The sequence below is a fragment of the Callorhinus ursinus genome, unplaced genomic scaffold (assembly GCF_003265705.2).
Source record: "Callorhinus ursinus isolate GAN/ISIS: 27379988/994484 unplaced genomic scaffold, GSC_fseal_2.0 scaffold79, whole genome shotgun sequence".
Taxonomy (NCBI): Eukaryota; Metazoa; Chordata; class Mammalia; order Carnivora; family Otariidae; genus Callorhinus; species Callorhinus ursinus.
Window position 1 is genome coordinate 2342455 of NW_027397141.1, and position 16282 is coordinate 2358736.

At 48.7% G+C, this 16282-nt stretch overlaps 1 protein-coding gene across 2 annotated transcripts in view; it reads right to left on the minus strand.

Moving 5' to 3' along the window:
- Nucleotides 1-16282, minus strand: part of CARS2 (cysteinyl-tRNA synthetase 2, mitochondrial) — a 44129-nt gene that overhangs the window by 17739 nt on the left and 10108 nt on the right. For both annotated transcript variants that reach the window (XM_025874604.2, XM_073887425.1), the window contains exons 4-7: nt 14903-14974; nt 14682-14787; nt 12442-12525; nt 9996-10125 (exon numbers count right to left, since the gene is read on the minus strand). In XM_025874604.2, coding sequence (XP_025730389.1) covers nt 9996-10125; nt 12442-12525; nt 14682-14787; nt 14903-14974 — 392 coding nt within the window. The remainder of the gene's footprint in view (nt 1-9995; nt 10126-12441; nt 12526-14681; nt 14788-14902; nt 14975-16282) is intronic.

Consider the following 16282-nt stretch of genomic DNA (forward strand, 5'->3'; position numbering starts at 1 on the left):
GGCAGGTCATGGAGCACGAGGCCCTCCCACCTGGGGAGGGAGTGTCCACTCAGTGTCCACTGAGGAGAAACCAGCCTGGGGCACAGCACTCTCCTAGGACAGTTACTCCTTCCGACACGCACGCTCAGACTCGGCCAGCAAACAGCACCACAGGCGATGACCGACTGGGGAACCGGGTTTGCTGATCTTTAAGTTTGGGTGTAGCCAGTAGTCTGAAATGTTCATCTTCATTATATTTTCTATATGTTTCCAATCTTTAAAATTGTTCATTATAGTAAACATCTGCAATGAGCTGAAACCCATCAGATATGTGGAAATCATGGGTTACTAAGGATACTAAAAACCCTCACACCTCCCCAGACGGAAAATAAATGTACAAGGTTATTCACTGCAGGTATTTGTAAGGGCAAAACACCGGGAACTACATGCTCATCTGTAGGGTCCTAGCTAACTGCATGACGGTCCGCCCACCCAGCACAGCACCATGACGCTGAGGCACAACAGCGGGAGAACCCTTACAGGCGGTTCTCAGGACTAGCGCTGAGTGAGAAAAGACCTTACAGGCCTGCCTCCGAGATCCCGCGGGCTCAGTTCTACACCACTGCAATAATGCAGGTATCACAATTAAGCGAGTCAAATGAACTTTCTGGGTTCCCAGTGCATACAGCAGTGATGTTTACGCTACCCTGTAGTCCATTAAGTATGCAGCAGCACTGTCTAAAAACAATGTCCATACGCCAGTGAGAAGATACTTTATTGCTTGAAAATGCTAACCATCTTGTGAGCTTTCAGCGAACTGTAGTCTTTGCTGGTGGCGGGTCTTGCCTGATGGGGGCGGCTGCTGACCCGTCAGGGTGGCGGCGGCTGTGGTTGTGGCAAGCTCTTCACAGTAAGACAGCAATAAAGTTTGCCACATCAGTGGACTCTTCCTTTCATGAACGATGTTTCATGAGATGCTGTTTGATAGCATTGTACCCACAGAACTACTTCCAAAACTGGAGTCCATCCTCTCAAACCCTGCCACTGCTTAATCAACTCAGTTTATGTCATATTCTAAATCCCTTGTTGCCATTTCAACAATCTTCACAGTATCTTCACCAGGAGAACATTCCATCTCAAGAAACTATGTTCTTTGTTCATCTGTAAGAGGCTACTCCTCAACAGTTCAAGTTTTATCATGAGATCGCAGTGATTCAGTCGCATCCTGAGGCCCCACTTCTGATTCTGGTTCTTCTGCCATTTCCACCACGTCCGCAGTGACTTCCTCCACTGAAGTCTTGAACCCCTCAAAGTCATCCAAGGGGGCTGGATCAGTGTCTTCCAAACTTCTGCTCATGTTGACACTTGACATCTTCCCATCAATCCCAAATGTTCTCAGTGGCATCTACACTGGCAGATCCTTTCCAGAAGATTTTTAGTTTACTTCCCCAGATCCATCAGAGGAATCACTTTCTATGGTGGCTATAGCCTTACAAAATGTACTATTTAAATAGTCCTTGTTCCATGGGCTGCAGAATGCATGCTGTGTGAGCAGGCATGAGCACATTAACCTCGGCCATCTCCATCAGAGTTCTTGGGTGGCGGGTACATTGTCAATGAGCAGTAGGGTTTTGAAAAGAATCTTCTTCTCTGAGCAGTAGGTCTCAACAGTAGGCTTACAATATTCAGTAAACCATGTTGTAAAGAGATGTGCTGTCATCCAGGCTTTATTGTTCCACTTACAGAGCAGAGAGTAGATTTAGCATAACTCTTAAGGGCCCTAGGATTTTTGGAATGGTGAATGAGCATCGGCTTCAACTTAAAGTCACCAGCTGGCTGCATTAGCCCCTAACAAGGGAGTTAGCCTGCCCTTTGAAGCTATAAAGCCAGGCACTGACTTCTTTCCAGCCATTGAAGACCAAGATGGCATCTTCTTCCAAAAGAAGGGAGTTCTGTCTACACTGAAAATCTGTTGTTTAGCATAGCCACCCTCATTCACTGTCCTAGCGAGATCTTCCAGAGAACTTATTACAGCTTTTCTATCAGCCCTGGCACTTTTATAGAAAAGACTTCTTTCCCTTAAAGCACATAAACCAGCCTCTGCGAACTTCAGACTTTCCTTCTGCAGCTTCCTCACCTCCCTCAGCTCTCACAGAACTGAAGAAAGTCAGGGCCCTGCTCTGGATTAGGTTTGGCTTAAGGGAATGTTGTGGCTGGTTTGATCTTCTACACAGATGACTAAAACTTTGTCCATGTAAGTAGTAAAGCTGTTTCACTTTCTTATCGTTTGTGTGTTCACTGGAGTGGCACTTTTCATTTCCTTTGAGAACGTTTCCTCTACATTCACAACCTGGCTGACTGTTTGGCACAAGAGGCCTAGCTTTCAGCCTGTCTTGGCTTTCGACCTGCCTTCCCCACTGAGCTTAATCACTTCTAGCTTTTGTTTGTTTGTTTGTTTGTTTTTAAAGATTTTATTATTTATTTGACAGAGATAGAGACAGCGAGAGAGGGAACACAAGCAGGGGGAGTGAGAGAGGGAGAAGCAGGCTTCCCGCGGAGCAGGGAGCCCGATGCGGGTCTCGATCTCAGGCCCCTGGGATCATGACCTGAGCCAAAGGCAGACACTTAACGACTGAGCCACCCAGGCGCCCCCACTTCTAGCTTTTGATTGAAAGTGAGAGACATGTGAATTCCTCACTTGAACACTTAGAGGCCATTGGAGGGTTATTAATTGGCCTAATTTCAACACTGTTGTGTCTCAGGGAATCGGGAGGCCCAAGGAGAGGGAGAGCAAGGCGGAAACAGCCAGTTCTGGTGCAGTCAGAACACACACACATTTGTTGACTAAGTTCATCATCTCACACTGGGGCACACGAACATGGCATGGTTCACGTTCCCCCAAACAATCACAGTGGTAACATCCAATACTACGATCACATATCACCATACCAAATATAATAATAAGAAGAAAGCTTGAAATACTGTGAGAATTACACAAACACGACACAGAGACACAAAGTGAGCAAATGCTACCGATGCCAACTGACTTGCTCTACACGGGGTTGCCACGGACCTTCAATCGGCAAAAACACCGTATCTACGAAGCACAGTAACATGAGGCGTGCCTGTTCAGAAGAGCACACGCAGTCTGCAATCTCCTGTACACCCGCCACATGCACACACGAGAAGTGGCGCATCTGGCCACCAAGAGAACCATGGGGAGTACCAGAGGAACAGTCTACAGAGGAGGATCTCCAGTGCATGCTGCTGCTCCAGAAGAAGAGCTGGAAGGTGGGCAGACCGAAGACTGAGGAGCCAGCAAAGTGGAAGCTGGGTGGTGCTTGATGGGTCTGATCCACAACCATCTCTGGGGGAGCAGCAAGTAAGAGGAAGGTGGTTCGGGGAGAGACTGAGAAGGTGGCGGAGGAGGAAGACCCTAAGCTATAGCCTCGTCCCACAGATACTAGAAAATACTCACATCCATGTAAATAATCCACAGAACGACCCAAAGACTCACAGAACAAACTCCACAGCTAAAGGGAGAGAACAGACCACATCAAATAGGGTAGGAAGGGCAAAGACAGAGTCAGGAGCTAAAAGGGCCTGGCTGTCTGGAGGGAGCCCACGGGGGCGGGGAGAAGGGCAACAAACAGACTGTCATGCCGGGGAGCCCACATGAGGAAGATAAATCCCTGTATCATGTGGCTCTGAAAGTGAGAGGGGCAGAATTTCATGAGTTCTTACAACCAGCAGGACTTAAAAGCCTGGAATTGTAGGGGCGCCTGGGTGGTGCAGTCGTTTGGGCATCTGACTCTTGGTTCCAGCTTGGGTCATGATTTCAGGGTCGTGGGATCGAGCCTGGGTCAGGTTCCACATTCGCTGCAGAGTCTATTTGGAACTCTCTCTCCCTCTCCCTCTGCCCTTCTCCACTGCACACTCTCTCTAAAATAAATAAATAAATCTTTAAAACCCAAAAGCGGGAATTTTTTTTTTTTTTAAGATTTTATTTCACAGAGAGATAGAGCACAAGTAGGCAGAGTGGCAGGCAGAGGCAGAGGGGAAGCAGACTCCCCACTGAGCAGGGGGCCCGACACGGGACTCGATCCCAGGACCCTGGGATCATGACCCGAGCCGAAGGCAGACGTCCAACCGACTGAGCCACCCAGATGCCCCAACAGCGGGAATTTTAAAAATCAGCGGCTAGGCTCTGGGAGAGCCAAGAGGGTGTTAGGAAGCTGAGTTCCCACCCTTAAAGAGACACCTGACAAATAGCCCTGGAGAGGCAGGCATCGCAAGGAGATCCCTCCAGAAACCTCCAGGACCTAGAAGGCACCCTTTCCCTCCCCTGCTCCTCAGCACAAACACACAGCCACCTGTGCGAACCAGTGCCACACTGAGGCTCATTATCTCAGTTTCTTACACCAAGCGCCCTGCCCATGCCGTCTCAGCCCCAGAGCTGCAGGTCCCCTCTCCCAGAAGACTGGCATAAAGCTCACCAACACCACATCTCCCAACGCATGCATTTTGTGGGGCCTCGATCCTGGTGGGGGTGGCTGGTTAAACTGCACCCCAGACCCACACACCCTGTGGAGCAGCCCCAGCCACCTAGTCTCCACAGCAGCTGCGCATCCCCTGTGGAAATGGGCCAGTGCCCCTTGTTAGAAGTCTGCACCTGCCCACTACCTTCAAGAGCAAGAGATATAGCTGACTTCCCTAACACACAGAAATAGGGAGTTAGACAAAATGAGGAGTCAGAGGAGTATGTCCCAAATGAAAGAACAGGACAAAACCAAAGGAAACAGACATAAGTACTCTACCTGAAAGAGAAGTTAAAGTAATGATCATAAAGATACTCACTGGGCTTGAGAAAAGAGTGGAGGATATCAGTGAGACTGTTAACAGAGAGAGAAAAAAGAACGAGTGATGAAGAACACAATAAATGAAATTAAAAATATGCTGGATGGAATATATAGCAGGCTAGAGGAAGCAGAAGAGCTAACTAATGACCTGGAAAACGGAGTAATGGAAAGTAATTAAGCTGAGCTGGTGAGAGAAAAAAATTATGCAAAATGAGAATAGACTTTGGGAATTCAGGGACTGCATCAAGCATAACAACATGCATGTTATAGGGATCCCAGAATAAGAGAGAGAAAAGGGGGCAGAAAATTTATTTGAAGAAATAATAGCTGAAAACCTCCTGAATCTAGGGAAGGAAACAGATATCCAGATGTAGGAGGCACAGAGATTCCCCCAAGAGAATCAACACAAGGAGGTCCACACCAAGACACACAGTAAATAAAATGGCAAAATACAGTGATAAAGAAAAAAACTGGGGAGGCGCCTCGGTAGCTCAGGTCATGATCTCAGAGTCAGGGATCAGGCCCCACACCAGGCTCTGCACTCAGTGTGGAGTCTGCTTGAAGATTCTCTCCCTCTGCCCCTCCCCCCACTTACACACTCTCTCCCTAAAATAAATAAAAGCAGCAAGAGAAAAGAAGACAGTTACACACAAGGGAAACCCCATAAGACTATCAGTGAATTTTTCAGCAGAAACTTTGCAGGCCAGAGAATGGCATGATATATTCAAAGTGCTGAAAGAGGGATGCCTGGGTGGCTCAGTCCGTGAAGCGTCTGCCCTTGGCTCAGGTCATGATCCCTGGGTGCTGGGACTGAGTCCCACATCAGGCTCCCTGCTCACTGGGGAGCCTGTTTCTCCCTCTCCCCCTGCCACTTCCCCTATTCGTGCTTTCTCTCTCTGTCAAAAAAAAAAAAAATAGTGTTGAAAGATAAAAAAAAAAAAAAACCCTGCAGGCAAGAATACTCTATCCAGAAGGGCTGTCATTCAGAATAAGGAGAGATAAAGAGTTTCTCGGACAAATGAAAACTAAAGGAGTTCATGACCACTAAATGAGCCCTGTAAGAAACATTAAAGGGGTGATGCCTGGGTGGCTCAGTCGGTTGGGTGTCTGCCTTCGGCTCAGGTCATGATCCTAGGGTCCCTGGAACTGAGTCCCACATCGGGCTCCCTGCTCTTCGGAGAGCCTTCTTCTCCCTCTCCCTCTCCCCTGCCACTCCCACTGCTTGTGCTCTCTCTCTCTGACATATAAATTTAGAAAATATTTTTTTAAAAAAGAAAAGAAATATTAAAGGAGACTTAGTGGAAAGGAAAGACCATAACTAAGTATGAAAAGGAGGAAACACAAAAGCAGTAAAAATAAATATATCTGTAAAAAAATCAGTCAAGGGAGTCACAAAATAAAAGGAAGTAAAGTATGATACCATATAGGTAAAACATGGCAAGGAGCAGAAAATGCGTTCAAGCTTAAGGGATCAGCAACTTAATACTGACTGCTATGGGCAGAAGATGTTACACAGAAACCTAATCGTAACCACAAATCAAAAACCAGGAATAGATATGCAAAAAATAAAGAAAGAAATTCAAGTATATCACTAAAGAAAGCCAGCAAACCTTGAAAGAAAGAAAGAGAAGGATCAGAGAAGAACTATAAAAATAACCACAAAACAAGTAATAAAAAAAACTCCCAGAAAACAAAAGTCCAGGACCAGATGGCTTCACGGGTGAACTCTACCAAACATTTAGAGAATAGTTCATACGTATTCTTCTCAAACTAGTCCAATAAATAGAAGAGGAACTCCAAACTCATTCTGTGAGGCCAGCATTACCCCGATACCAAACGCAGACAAAGACACCACTAAAAAAGAGAACTACAGACCAGTATCTCTCAGGCATATAGATGCAAAAGTCCTCAACAAAACACTAGCAAACTGAATCCAACATGGGGCGCCTGGGTGGCTCAGATGGTTAAGCGTCTGCCTTCGGCTCAGGTCATGATCCCAGGGTCCTGGGATCGAGTCCCGCATCGGGCTTCTTGCTCAGCGGGGAGTCTGCTTCTCCCTCTCCCTCTGCTTGTTCTCTCTCTGTCTCTCTCGCAAATGAAAAAAAAAAAAAAACTGAATCCAACAAAATATTTTAAAAAATCATTCACCACAACCAAGTGAGATCTATTCCTGGGTTGCTAGGGTGGTTTAAATATTCACAAAACAATCAACATGATACATCGCATCAACAAGAGAAGGGGTAAAAACCATACAGCCATTTCAATAGGTGCAGAAAAAGCTTTTGACAAAGTGTAACACCCATTCACGATAAAAAACCCTCAACAAAGCAGGTCTAAAGGAAACATACCTCAACATAATAAAGACCACATATGAAAAACCCACAGCTAACACCATACTCAGTAGGGGAAAACTGAGAGCTCTCCCTGTACGGTCAGGAACAAGACAGGGATGTCTACTCATCACTTTCACTCAACACAGCACTGGAAGCCCCAGCCTCAGCAGTCAGGCAACATAAAGAAATAACAGGCTTCCAAATTGGTAGGGAAGGAGCAAATCTCTATTTGCAGATGACACGATATTATCTATAGAAAACCCTAGAGAGTCCACAAAAAAACTGTTAAAACTGATAAATGAACTCAGTGAGGTCACAGGATATAAAATCAATGTACAGAAATCTGTTGCATTTCTATTCACTAATAATGAAAGAGCAGAAAGAGAAATTAAGAAAATAATCCCATTTACAACTGCACCAAAAATAATAAGATACTTAGGAATAAATCTAACCAAAGAGGTGAAAGACCTGTACTCTGAAAACTGTAAAACACTGATGAAAGAAATTTAAGATGACACAAAGAAATGGAAGACATTCAATGCTCATGGACTGAAGAACAAATATTGTTAAAGCGTCCACACTACCCAAAGCAGTCTACACACTTAATGCAATCCCTATCAAAATACCAACAGCATTTTTCACGGAATAAACAATAACAATAAAGAAGAAAGAATCCTAAAATTTGTATGGAACCACAAAAGGACCCAAATAACCAAAGTAATCTTGAACAAGAAAAACAAAACTGGAGGGATCACAATTCCAGACTTCAAATTATATTACTCAAGTTATACTGTTTGTAGTCATCAAACAGTACGGTACTGGCATAAGTAGATACCATAGATCAACGGGACAGAATGGAAAACCCAGAAATAAGCCCACAGTTACATGGTCAATCTTTGACGAAGCAGGAAAGAATATACAATGGGAAAAGGACAGTCTCTTCAACAAATGGTGTTGGGAAAACTGGACAAGCCACATGCAAAAGAAGGAAACCAGACCACCTTCTTACACCACACACAAAAATAAACTCAAAATGGATGAAAGACCTAAATGTGAGACAGGAATCTATCAAAATCCTAGAAGAGAGCACAGGCAGTAACTTCTCTGGCGTTGTCCATAGCAACATCTTTCTAGATCTGTCTCCTGAGGCAAGAGAAACAAAAGCAAAAATAAACTATTGGGACTTCATCAAAATAGAAAGTTTCTGCACAGTGAAGGAAACAATCAACAAAACTAACAGACAACCTACAGAATGGAAGAAGATATTTGCAAATGACATACCCAACAAATGGTTAGTATCCAAAATATATAAAGAACTGATACAACTCAATACCCCAAAACCAAATAATAATCCAATTAAAAAATGGGCAGAAGACATGAACAGACATTTCTCCAAAGAAGACACAGAGATGGCCGATAGACACGAAAGGATGCTCAACATCACTCATCATCAGGGAGAAGCCAATCAAAATCAAGTCGCACCTGTCAGATGGCTATAATCAAAACCATGAGAAACAGTGTTGGCGGGGATGCGGAGAAAGGGGAACCTCGTGCCCTGCTGGTGGGAATGCGAGCTGGTGCAACCACTCTGGAAAACAGTGTGGAGGTTCCTCAGAAAGTTAAAAATAGAACTACCCTACGATCCAGCAATTGCACTTTTGGGTATTTACCCAAAGGATACAAAAATACTGATTCAAAGGGATACGTGCACCCTGATGTTTCTTGCAGCATTATTTACAAGAGCCAAACTATGGAAGCAGCCCAAGTGTCCACTGACAGATGAATAAAGATGTAGTATATGTAAAATGGAATAGTACTCGGCCATAATCTTGCCATTTCCAACAACATGGATGGATCTAGAGAGCATAATGGTGAGCAAAGTAAGTCAGAGAAAGACAAATACCTAAGTACAGAAAACACACTGACAACCCCTCGAGGGGCGGAGAGTGGGGGCAGGGGCACAGGCATGGGCATTAAGAGCACACCATCACGACGGGCACCGGGTAACGGACAGAACCGCTGGCTCACTACACTGCACACCTGAAACTAACATAACACTATTTTTTTTTTTACGATTTTATTTATGTATCTGACAGAGCACACAAGCAGGGGGGGCGGCAGAGGGAGAGGGGGCAGGCTTCCCGCGGAGCAGGGAGCCCGATGCGGGGCTCGATCCCAGGACCCGGAATCAGGACCTGAGCCGAAGGCAGACGCTTAACGACTGAGCCCCCCAGGCGCCCTTATAACACTTTATGTTAACTACCCTGGAAGTAAAATTAAAAACTTAATATAAAATAAAAAGAGGAAGGTGGTCCTGTCCCTGAGGGGCCTTTCCCTACACCCACCACCGAGGAAAGACAGAAGCACAGCGGAACTGTCCTGTGCGTGACAATCAAGAACCGAACTGCGAAGCAGGCCTTTCTACTAAAAAGGACAGGGAGGGGGCGCAGGGGAGGGGGCGCCTGCGGGGCTCAGTCGTTCAGCGTCTGCCTGCGGCTCAGGTCGTGATCCCGGGGTCCTGGGATCGAGTCCCACGTTGGGGTCCCTGCTCGGAGGGGAGCCTGCTTCTCCCTCTCCCTCTGCCCCTTCCCCCTGCTCCTCTCTCTCTACCAAATAAATAAATAAAATCTTCAAAAATAAATAAATAAAAATAAAAAGGACAGGCAGTTGATGCTGGAAAGATAAGCGGCTTGGCCAGGGTCTGGTTTCCCTAGGGAGCCTGGCGCCTCCTCTCCCAGCCCCACCGCCGGGCGGCTGGCACACCCACCCCCTCTGCTGGCCAAGTGGGGCACTGCGTGAGCTTGCACAGAACACAAAACCTTACCTTGAGATGGTGGAACATTCGATGTGCCAGCCCGGTCTTCCCTTTCCCCAAGGAGAGGCCCAAAATACCTCCTGGGGTTTGGCCACCTTCCACAGGGCAAAGTCGCTGGCATGCCGCTTGTCGGAATCAACTGCCAACAGCAAATGATCGATCAGGGGCAAGAATCTACAAAGGCAGACCCACACAGCACGGCCATGACGTCCCCAAGAGGCTGGCTGCCCCTTCCAGCGCGTGACCTCACGCTACTCTTCTCCCCCCGTGACGGCCGGAAGGACCACCCAACACCTTTATCTAAGTCACGCGAGGCCAGTTTCAGCAAGCAGAAGAGCCGAGATTTCGCACCGCGAACGCTGATGCTTCTTCCTAGGGACGCACTGAGCTGAGCTGTCTGCCTTCCTTATTCTCCTCCTGAGAAAGCTAGGTATGCCCGCAGGTAAGTTTCAGGGCACCTTCTCCCCCAGAAAGACAACTACACAGAGTACCAATGACACTGGAGGAGCAAGAGAACCCAGAAGAGGGGGGTTAGGGGACGGTACCCGGTTGTATGAGCCGGTACTGGGCTCTCTCTGCTCCAAAACTTGGTGCAGCCACGGTGTCCTGACAGGTGAGTGGATACACCAACTGCGCTGCATCGGACAGGGGACTATTACTCAGCACTAAAAGGAAACGAGCTATCAAGCCATAAAGAGACACGGAAGGTGGCTAAATCCACGGTCCCCAAGGGGCTCTGCCCTTGCCTGGGTCCCCATGGGACCTGGTGGCTTAAATGCACACTTTCACTTAAATGTGTATTCAGTGAAAAAAGCCAGTCTGAAAAAGGCCACAGAGTGTACGATTCTAACTTCATGGCATTCTAGAAAAGGCAAAACTATGCAGACAGTAAGAGATCATGGGTTGCCAGGGGTGAGGAGGGAGGGGCTTGAGCAGCTGCAGCACAGGGGAGGGCTGAGGGCCGTGAAGCGACTCTGTGACACGTGTCGTTACATATTTATCCAACCCAAGAATATACATCACCAAGCGTGAACCCTCATATACACCACGGACTTGGGGTGATGACGTGTCCATACAGGTCATCCGCTGTGACAGATGTCCCATTCTGGCGCGTGACGTTCATAACAGGAAGGCTGTGCGTGAGTAGGGTCAGGGGAATGTGGGACATCTCTGCTCCTAACCCTCAACTTCGCTGTGAACCTAAAAGTGCCCTAAAATAAAGTCTATTGTCTTTTAAAGATTTATTTATTTGAGAGAGAGAGAGAGAGGGAGCAGGGGGAAGGGGGAGAGAGAGAGAAAAACTCAAGCAGCCTCCCTGCTGAGCATGGAGTCCGACACGGGGCTGGATCTCACGACCCTGAGATCATGACCTGAGCCGAAACCAAGAGTCAGGCGCTTAACTGACTGCACCACCGAGGCGCCCCTAAAGCCTACTAAAACACAAAAGCGTCGCTGATGCTAGAACATGTGTCTCAGAAACATGTCCTCTGCTTCCCTAGGGCACAGAGGCAAACCCACACGTGCGCGGTCTAGCGGCGCTCGGTTCTGGTCTTTCAGGAGGGAGCAGCATACTCATGAGTAAGAGTAACAAACACCATTTCTGAGGAGTCAAACAATACTGTTAGTAATTAAATGTAAACGGCATCGCTGGGGCGCCTGGGTGGCTCAGTTGGTTAAGCGACTGCCTTCGGCTCGGGTCACGATCCTGGAGTCCCGGGATCGAGTCCCGCATCGGGCTCCCCGCTCGGCGGGGGGTCTGCTTCTCCCTCTGCCCCTCCCCCCACTCGAGCTCTCTCTCACTCTGTCAAATAAATAAATAAAATCTTGAAAAAATAAAAAAATGAAAAAACAAATGGCGTCGTTTAGACAGCAGAGGATAATGGTTAAAGACAGAAATTACTTGGACAATTTGTCTTTGGGGTTTTTGCTTGTCTTTATTTGGTTCCCTTAAATAGTATTTTTTTTTAATTTAAAATTATTTTTAAAAGTTATTTTCCATTTACTATGTATATACTTCTTCTCCATAAAATGACTTCAATCTAACAATCATTGGAACAGAATAGAGCAGAGGAATAAATTAAAATACACCAGGAATGTAATATATGGTAAAATACCTATGGGGACTTACTATACGGCAAACTATAGATGGAACTGAGTACGACAGCCAGATGGCGGAGAGCGTTAAAATGCGACAGCACGACTGTGTGCTCCCATGGGAAGCCCGTGGCCGGGTGACGGTGCCCTCCCCCAGGAGAAGAGCTGAGGACCCGGCAGGTGGGAGGACATTCACAACCTGCCAAGGGACTTCACACTCCAAAGTTCCCTCTCTTTGAAAACAATGAGGGACATTTACAACACTGCTGGGATGGACGATCGGGCACCATCACTGGGTCTGAGAGGCCCAGCCTGCGCTTCAGACCCCAGACCCCGAAGTGGGAGGCTGGGGTCCACCCACCTGGCTCTCCGACGGGACCGGGGACCACACTGACCAGCTTGCCGTACTTGTCTCCTCTTGACTGCAGGTCAAAGTAGACGTTGCCTGTTTTATAAAGGTAATGAAGAAGTCATCATTTCTCTGAATCACTGAATTCTACTCCAGAAACCAACACTGCACTGTACGTTAACAAGAAAAATTTAAATAATAAAAAAATCAGTTCAAAAAAGAATATGAACAATTACTAAAAATTAAAAAGAATTCATCATTTCTGAACCTTAAATATCAGCGTCTATCTAAGCATCGTAGCTAACAAGTAACTAGCATTTAAACACAGAATATGGCATCTGGCCTTCACATGGCCCCTGTGCTCCATCTCTAAATCAGAATGAACACCAGCACTGCTGTTTTGTAAGAGCATACATCTGGGCACATCATGAATGTCCAGAGGTGGAAATGAAAACCCAAGTGTAAGATCTGCGTCAAATGTTGAGATGGTTCCTTTTAGCGAGAAGGAAAAGTGTCACCACATGCGGGCATCCAGCTCTGCGCTTTACACTATGCACCAGCTGATAGAGAAACCCGGTCTAAGCCAGAAAATCTGCTTAGATCCCAGACGCCTCCACACTCAGGCACCCTGACCGAGGAGCGGGGAAGGAGGTGTTGGAGCAGGAGCCCCCCCGGGGCTGTGTCCCAGGACTGGGCCATCAGACCTGGATGAGGAGGGGAGGACCCCGACTCAGAGCTCACACGCAATCTCCGAGTCCACTGGGGAAGAGCCAGGGGGCTACCGTGCGAGCAGCCGTCCAGGAAGTCAGGACATAAGCAGCACTCTGGAAATGCCTTGTCTTTCACGGAGGAGACATTTCTCCGTACCTGTGTTCATGTTATCAGTTCGCTGAACAAAAACAGATTCTACACAAAGAGTTGAAAATTCATTTTTTTAAAAGATTTTTATTATTTATTTAGAGCGCGAGCAGAAGCAGGGGGAGCGACACAGGCAGAGGGAGAAGCAGGCTCCCCGCTGAGCAGGAAGCCGGACGCAGGACTTGATCCCAGGACCCCGGGATCATGACCCGAGCCCAAGGCAGACGCCTAATGACTGAGCCACTCAGGCGCCCCAAAAGTTCAAAATTTAAATCACAGCCAAGCTTTTATGGCATTGTCACAAAGTCCAAATTAATGGCGTCTGTGTTGTCAACTTATTTTCATTGTATTTACATTATCACTATTAAAAGCTTACAATAAAGCACTGTCATAAAGCAACAGACCAGGGGCATCTATTGCTAAGGCGTGTTTGGCCCTCTGCCCCCAAGAGTCTCACTCTGGGTTGCTTGTCTCATTTCATGTCTCGTGGCAGTGGGACGGCAACGCCAGTATTTTCCAGGGAAAACTCTAGTTCAGTCACCCGGGCCCCTTAAAAACAAGTTTCTCTTGGAGACAAAATCTAAATATAGCAAATATGGTAAAGTAAGGAAGCTGCAAACTCTGGGGTACGTACAGGTCACTGAGAAAGGCAGCGCCCGTTCCTGGGGACCCGGGGCCCCTCGCAGGGATCTAGGCGCACAGGCGGGACCCCTGAAAGAGGGGGGCTTACAGTCAGTAACCCGCAGAAATGGTGTCTGCTCGCACGCTTGATACTCTGTTGTGGACTTGCAACAAGCATTACAAGACACATCCCAAGTCTGGGCTGGGCATGCTAGTGGGTCATTCACCAAAAACGAGCGGTTTTTACGATCCCAGAAGGGAAAGAATACGAGAGCATGAACAGCAAGCGAGGGCGGTACGTGCCCGGCGGCCAGTGGGCACAGCCCAGGCACCAGAGCTGGGCTGGAAGTCCGCTTTCAGCCCCGAGCGGAGAAGAAACGCCCCGGGAGGGAGAAAGCTCGGTCGGGGTGTGAGGACGGGCGGGACTTGGGCGGAAAGGGCTGGAAAGGGGGCGGCGTGGCTGAGGACCACGGGGACCCCAGCAGCAGCCAAAGCCAGGCAAAAAGCAGCGGCTCCCATGCCAGCAGCAGGGAGGTGTGCTGGAAGGACGCGATCAGGCCCACCCCAAGCAGGGAGCGGCCAGCGGGAGACCGGGGGGGGGGGGGGGAGAACGAGACGCGTTAGGGAACGGTCCGGCACCTCGGTCGGATAACACAGTGAACCAGAGAAGACAGTAAATCACTCGGCAACTCCAACAACTCGCAAACACACGTCCAGTTTCTCAAGGTCCCACTGGTATTTACCCAATGACCAGTTAAGTAACACAACCCCACCTTGTGCTGTCGGATAAGCGTGCCCGTTAGCAATGATTCCTTCGATGAAAGAAATGATCTGAGGAATATTTTCAGTTACCCTCAAGTACACAGTCGGGGGGAGAACCTGATGGAAAGCAGAAGAGAGATGACCTTCCACGGGTGGAAGGCGTCGGTCGGCCACACCGGCTTTCAGCGCTCAGGCCCCCCTCGCGGCGAGGAGACTCAGCTACGCCCTTCACCTTCAAGGCTGCCATGTCTTGTTTAAAATCCTCTTCATACAGATTGGCCAGAGAGGCAGGTGACACGTTCATCTGCAGAAAGACGAGGTGAGCAGGTCAGCAGGTCGGGCCCCCCGCGGCCGGCCTCACAGACGGGCCTTCCGTTTTAGCTCCCAAACTCATTCTGGTAACTTAGCTAGTCACAAAGGCTGACTGACCCCGTTTTCTGGTTAGAGGGAAAAAAGGAATAAACAATGTCACGATTTCTGTTACATAATTCAAAACAAAACCCCAAAACACACAAAAAAGCCTCCGCTTTTCTAGGGCAAGGGCAGGCTAGCTCAATCTAGTCTACATCATAACCAGAAACTTGGGTTCCTCTCTTATCCCTTCCCCTCGGGGTGGGGGGGGGGCAAGAAAACCCGTCAAAAATACATGAACAAGGAACTCTCTAAGAAGTGTTTGGAAAGCAGCAGAGCGGGTGCAAACAGTGGGCAGGTGGCAGGGCTGGGGGGGACACAGGGGCACAGGCAGCCCCCGGAGACAGACGTCCCATTCTGAGCGTGGGTCATCTGGGGGCACGCTCCTGCAGCCCCAGGGGCTGAGGGCACTGGCACATAAAACCAGGCTCCCTGAGCATTTTTTACTTTTTAGCAGAAAAAAACGCTCCAAGAACAAAAGCAGGACAGGTATGGGACCCCGTGGAGCTTGCGAAGGGCCCGGGACTGCAGCCCCCGCCCCTGTGGCCCCGGAACCAGGGCTCCGCTCCATGGCCGACACACCGCAGCTCCAGTACGGCAAGACTCCACCTTCTCAGTGAGAGGCCCCGGCCAGCCCCGTCGCTCCGCGGCCACGCTCTTCCCCGCCCCGGGCCCCAGAAAGGCCATCATCCCAGAAACCGCGACCACCAGACATTTACTGAATAAATCTGGTGAACAAAGTGACTTTTCAGCTGTGTGGCCGTGGGCAAGGCATGAGCCTCTGTGCCTGGGGCTTTCTTTGCAACATGGAGAGGTCCCACCTATCAATCCCCCAGATTGCTACGAGGATCCGTGTGCATCTCGGAAAGACGACCGCGTGAATGGACAACGCTGTGTTCACACCTCTGTTAGACACAGGACACCCAGCTCCAGACACAGGGATCTGCGTCCCCCTCCTGAAATGCAGCGCCCCGCACACACGGCCTGCAGCTGGCTCCCTCCACTACCACCACCGTCCTGCTGGCCGGCCCGCCCTGGGTACCAGGAGCCGCTCCCCGGGCCCCCTCCTCACGCCCTCCTCTTCTGCTCTGACAACAGGCCAGGCCGTTCCTGAGTACGGATCCAGACGCCAGACCGCTGGTCGGAGGGCAAGCACATGCGCCCTGGCTGGCTACCTGCTGCCCCCGTGGAGGGTGCGCCG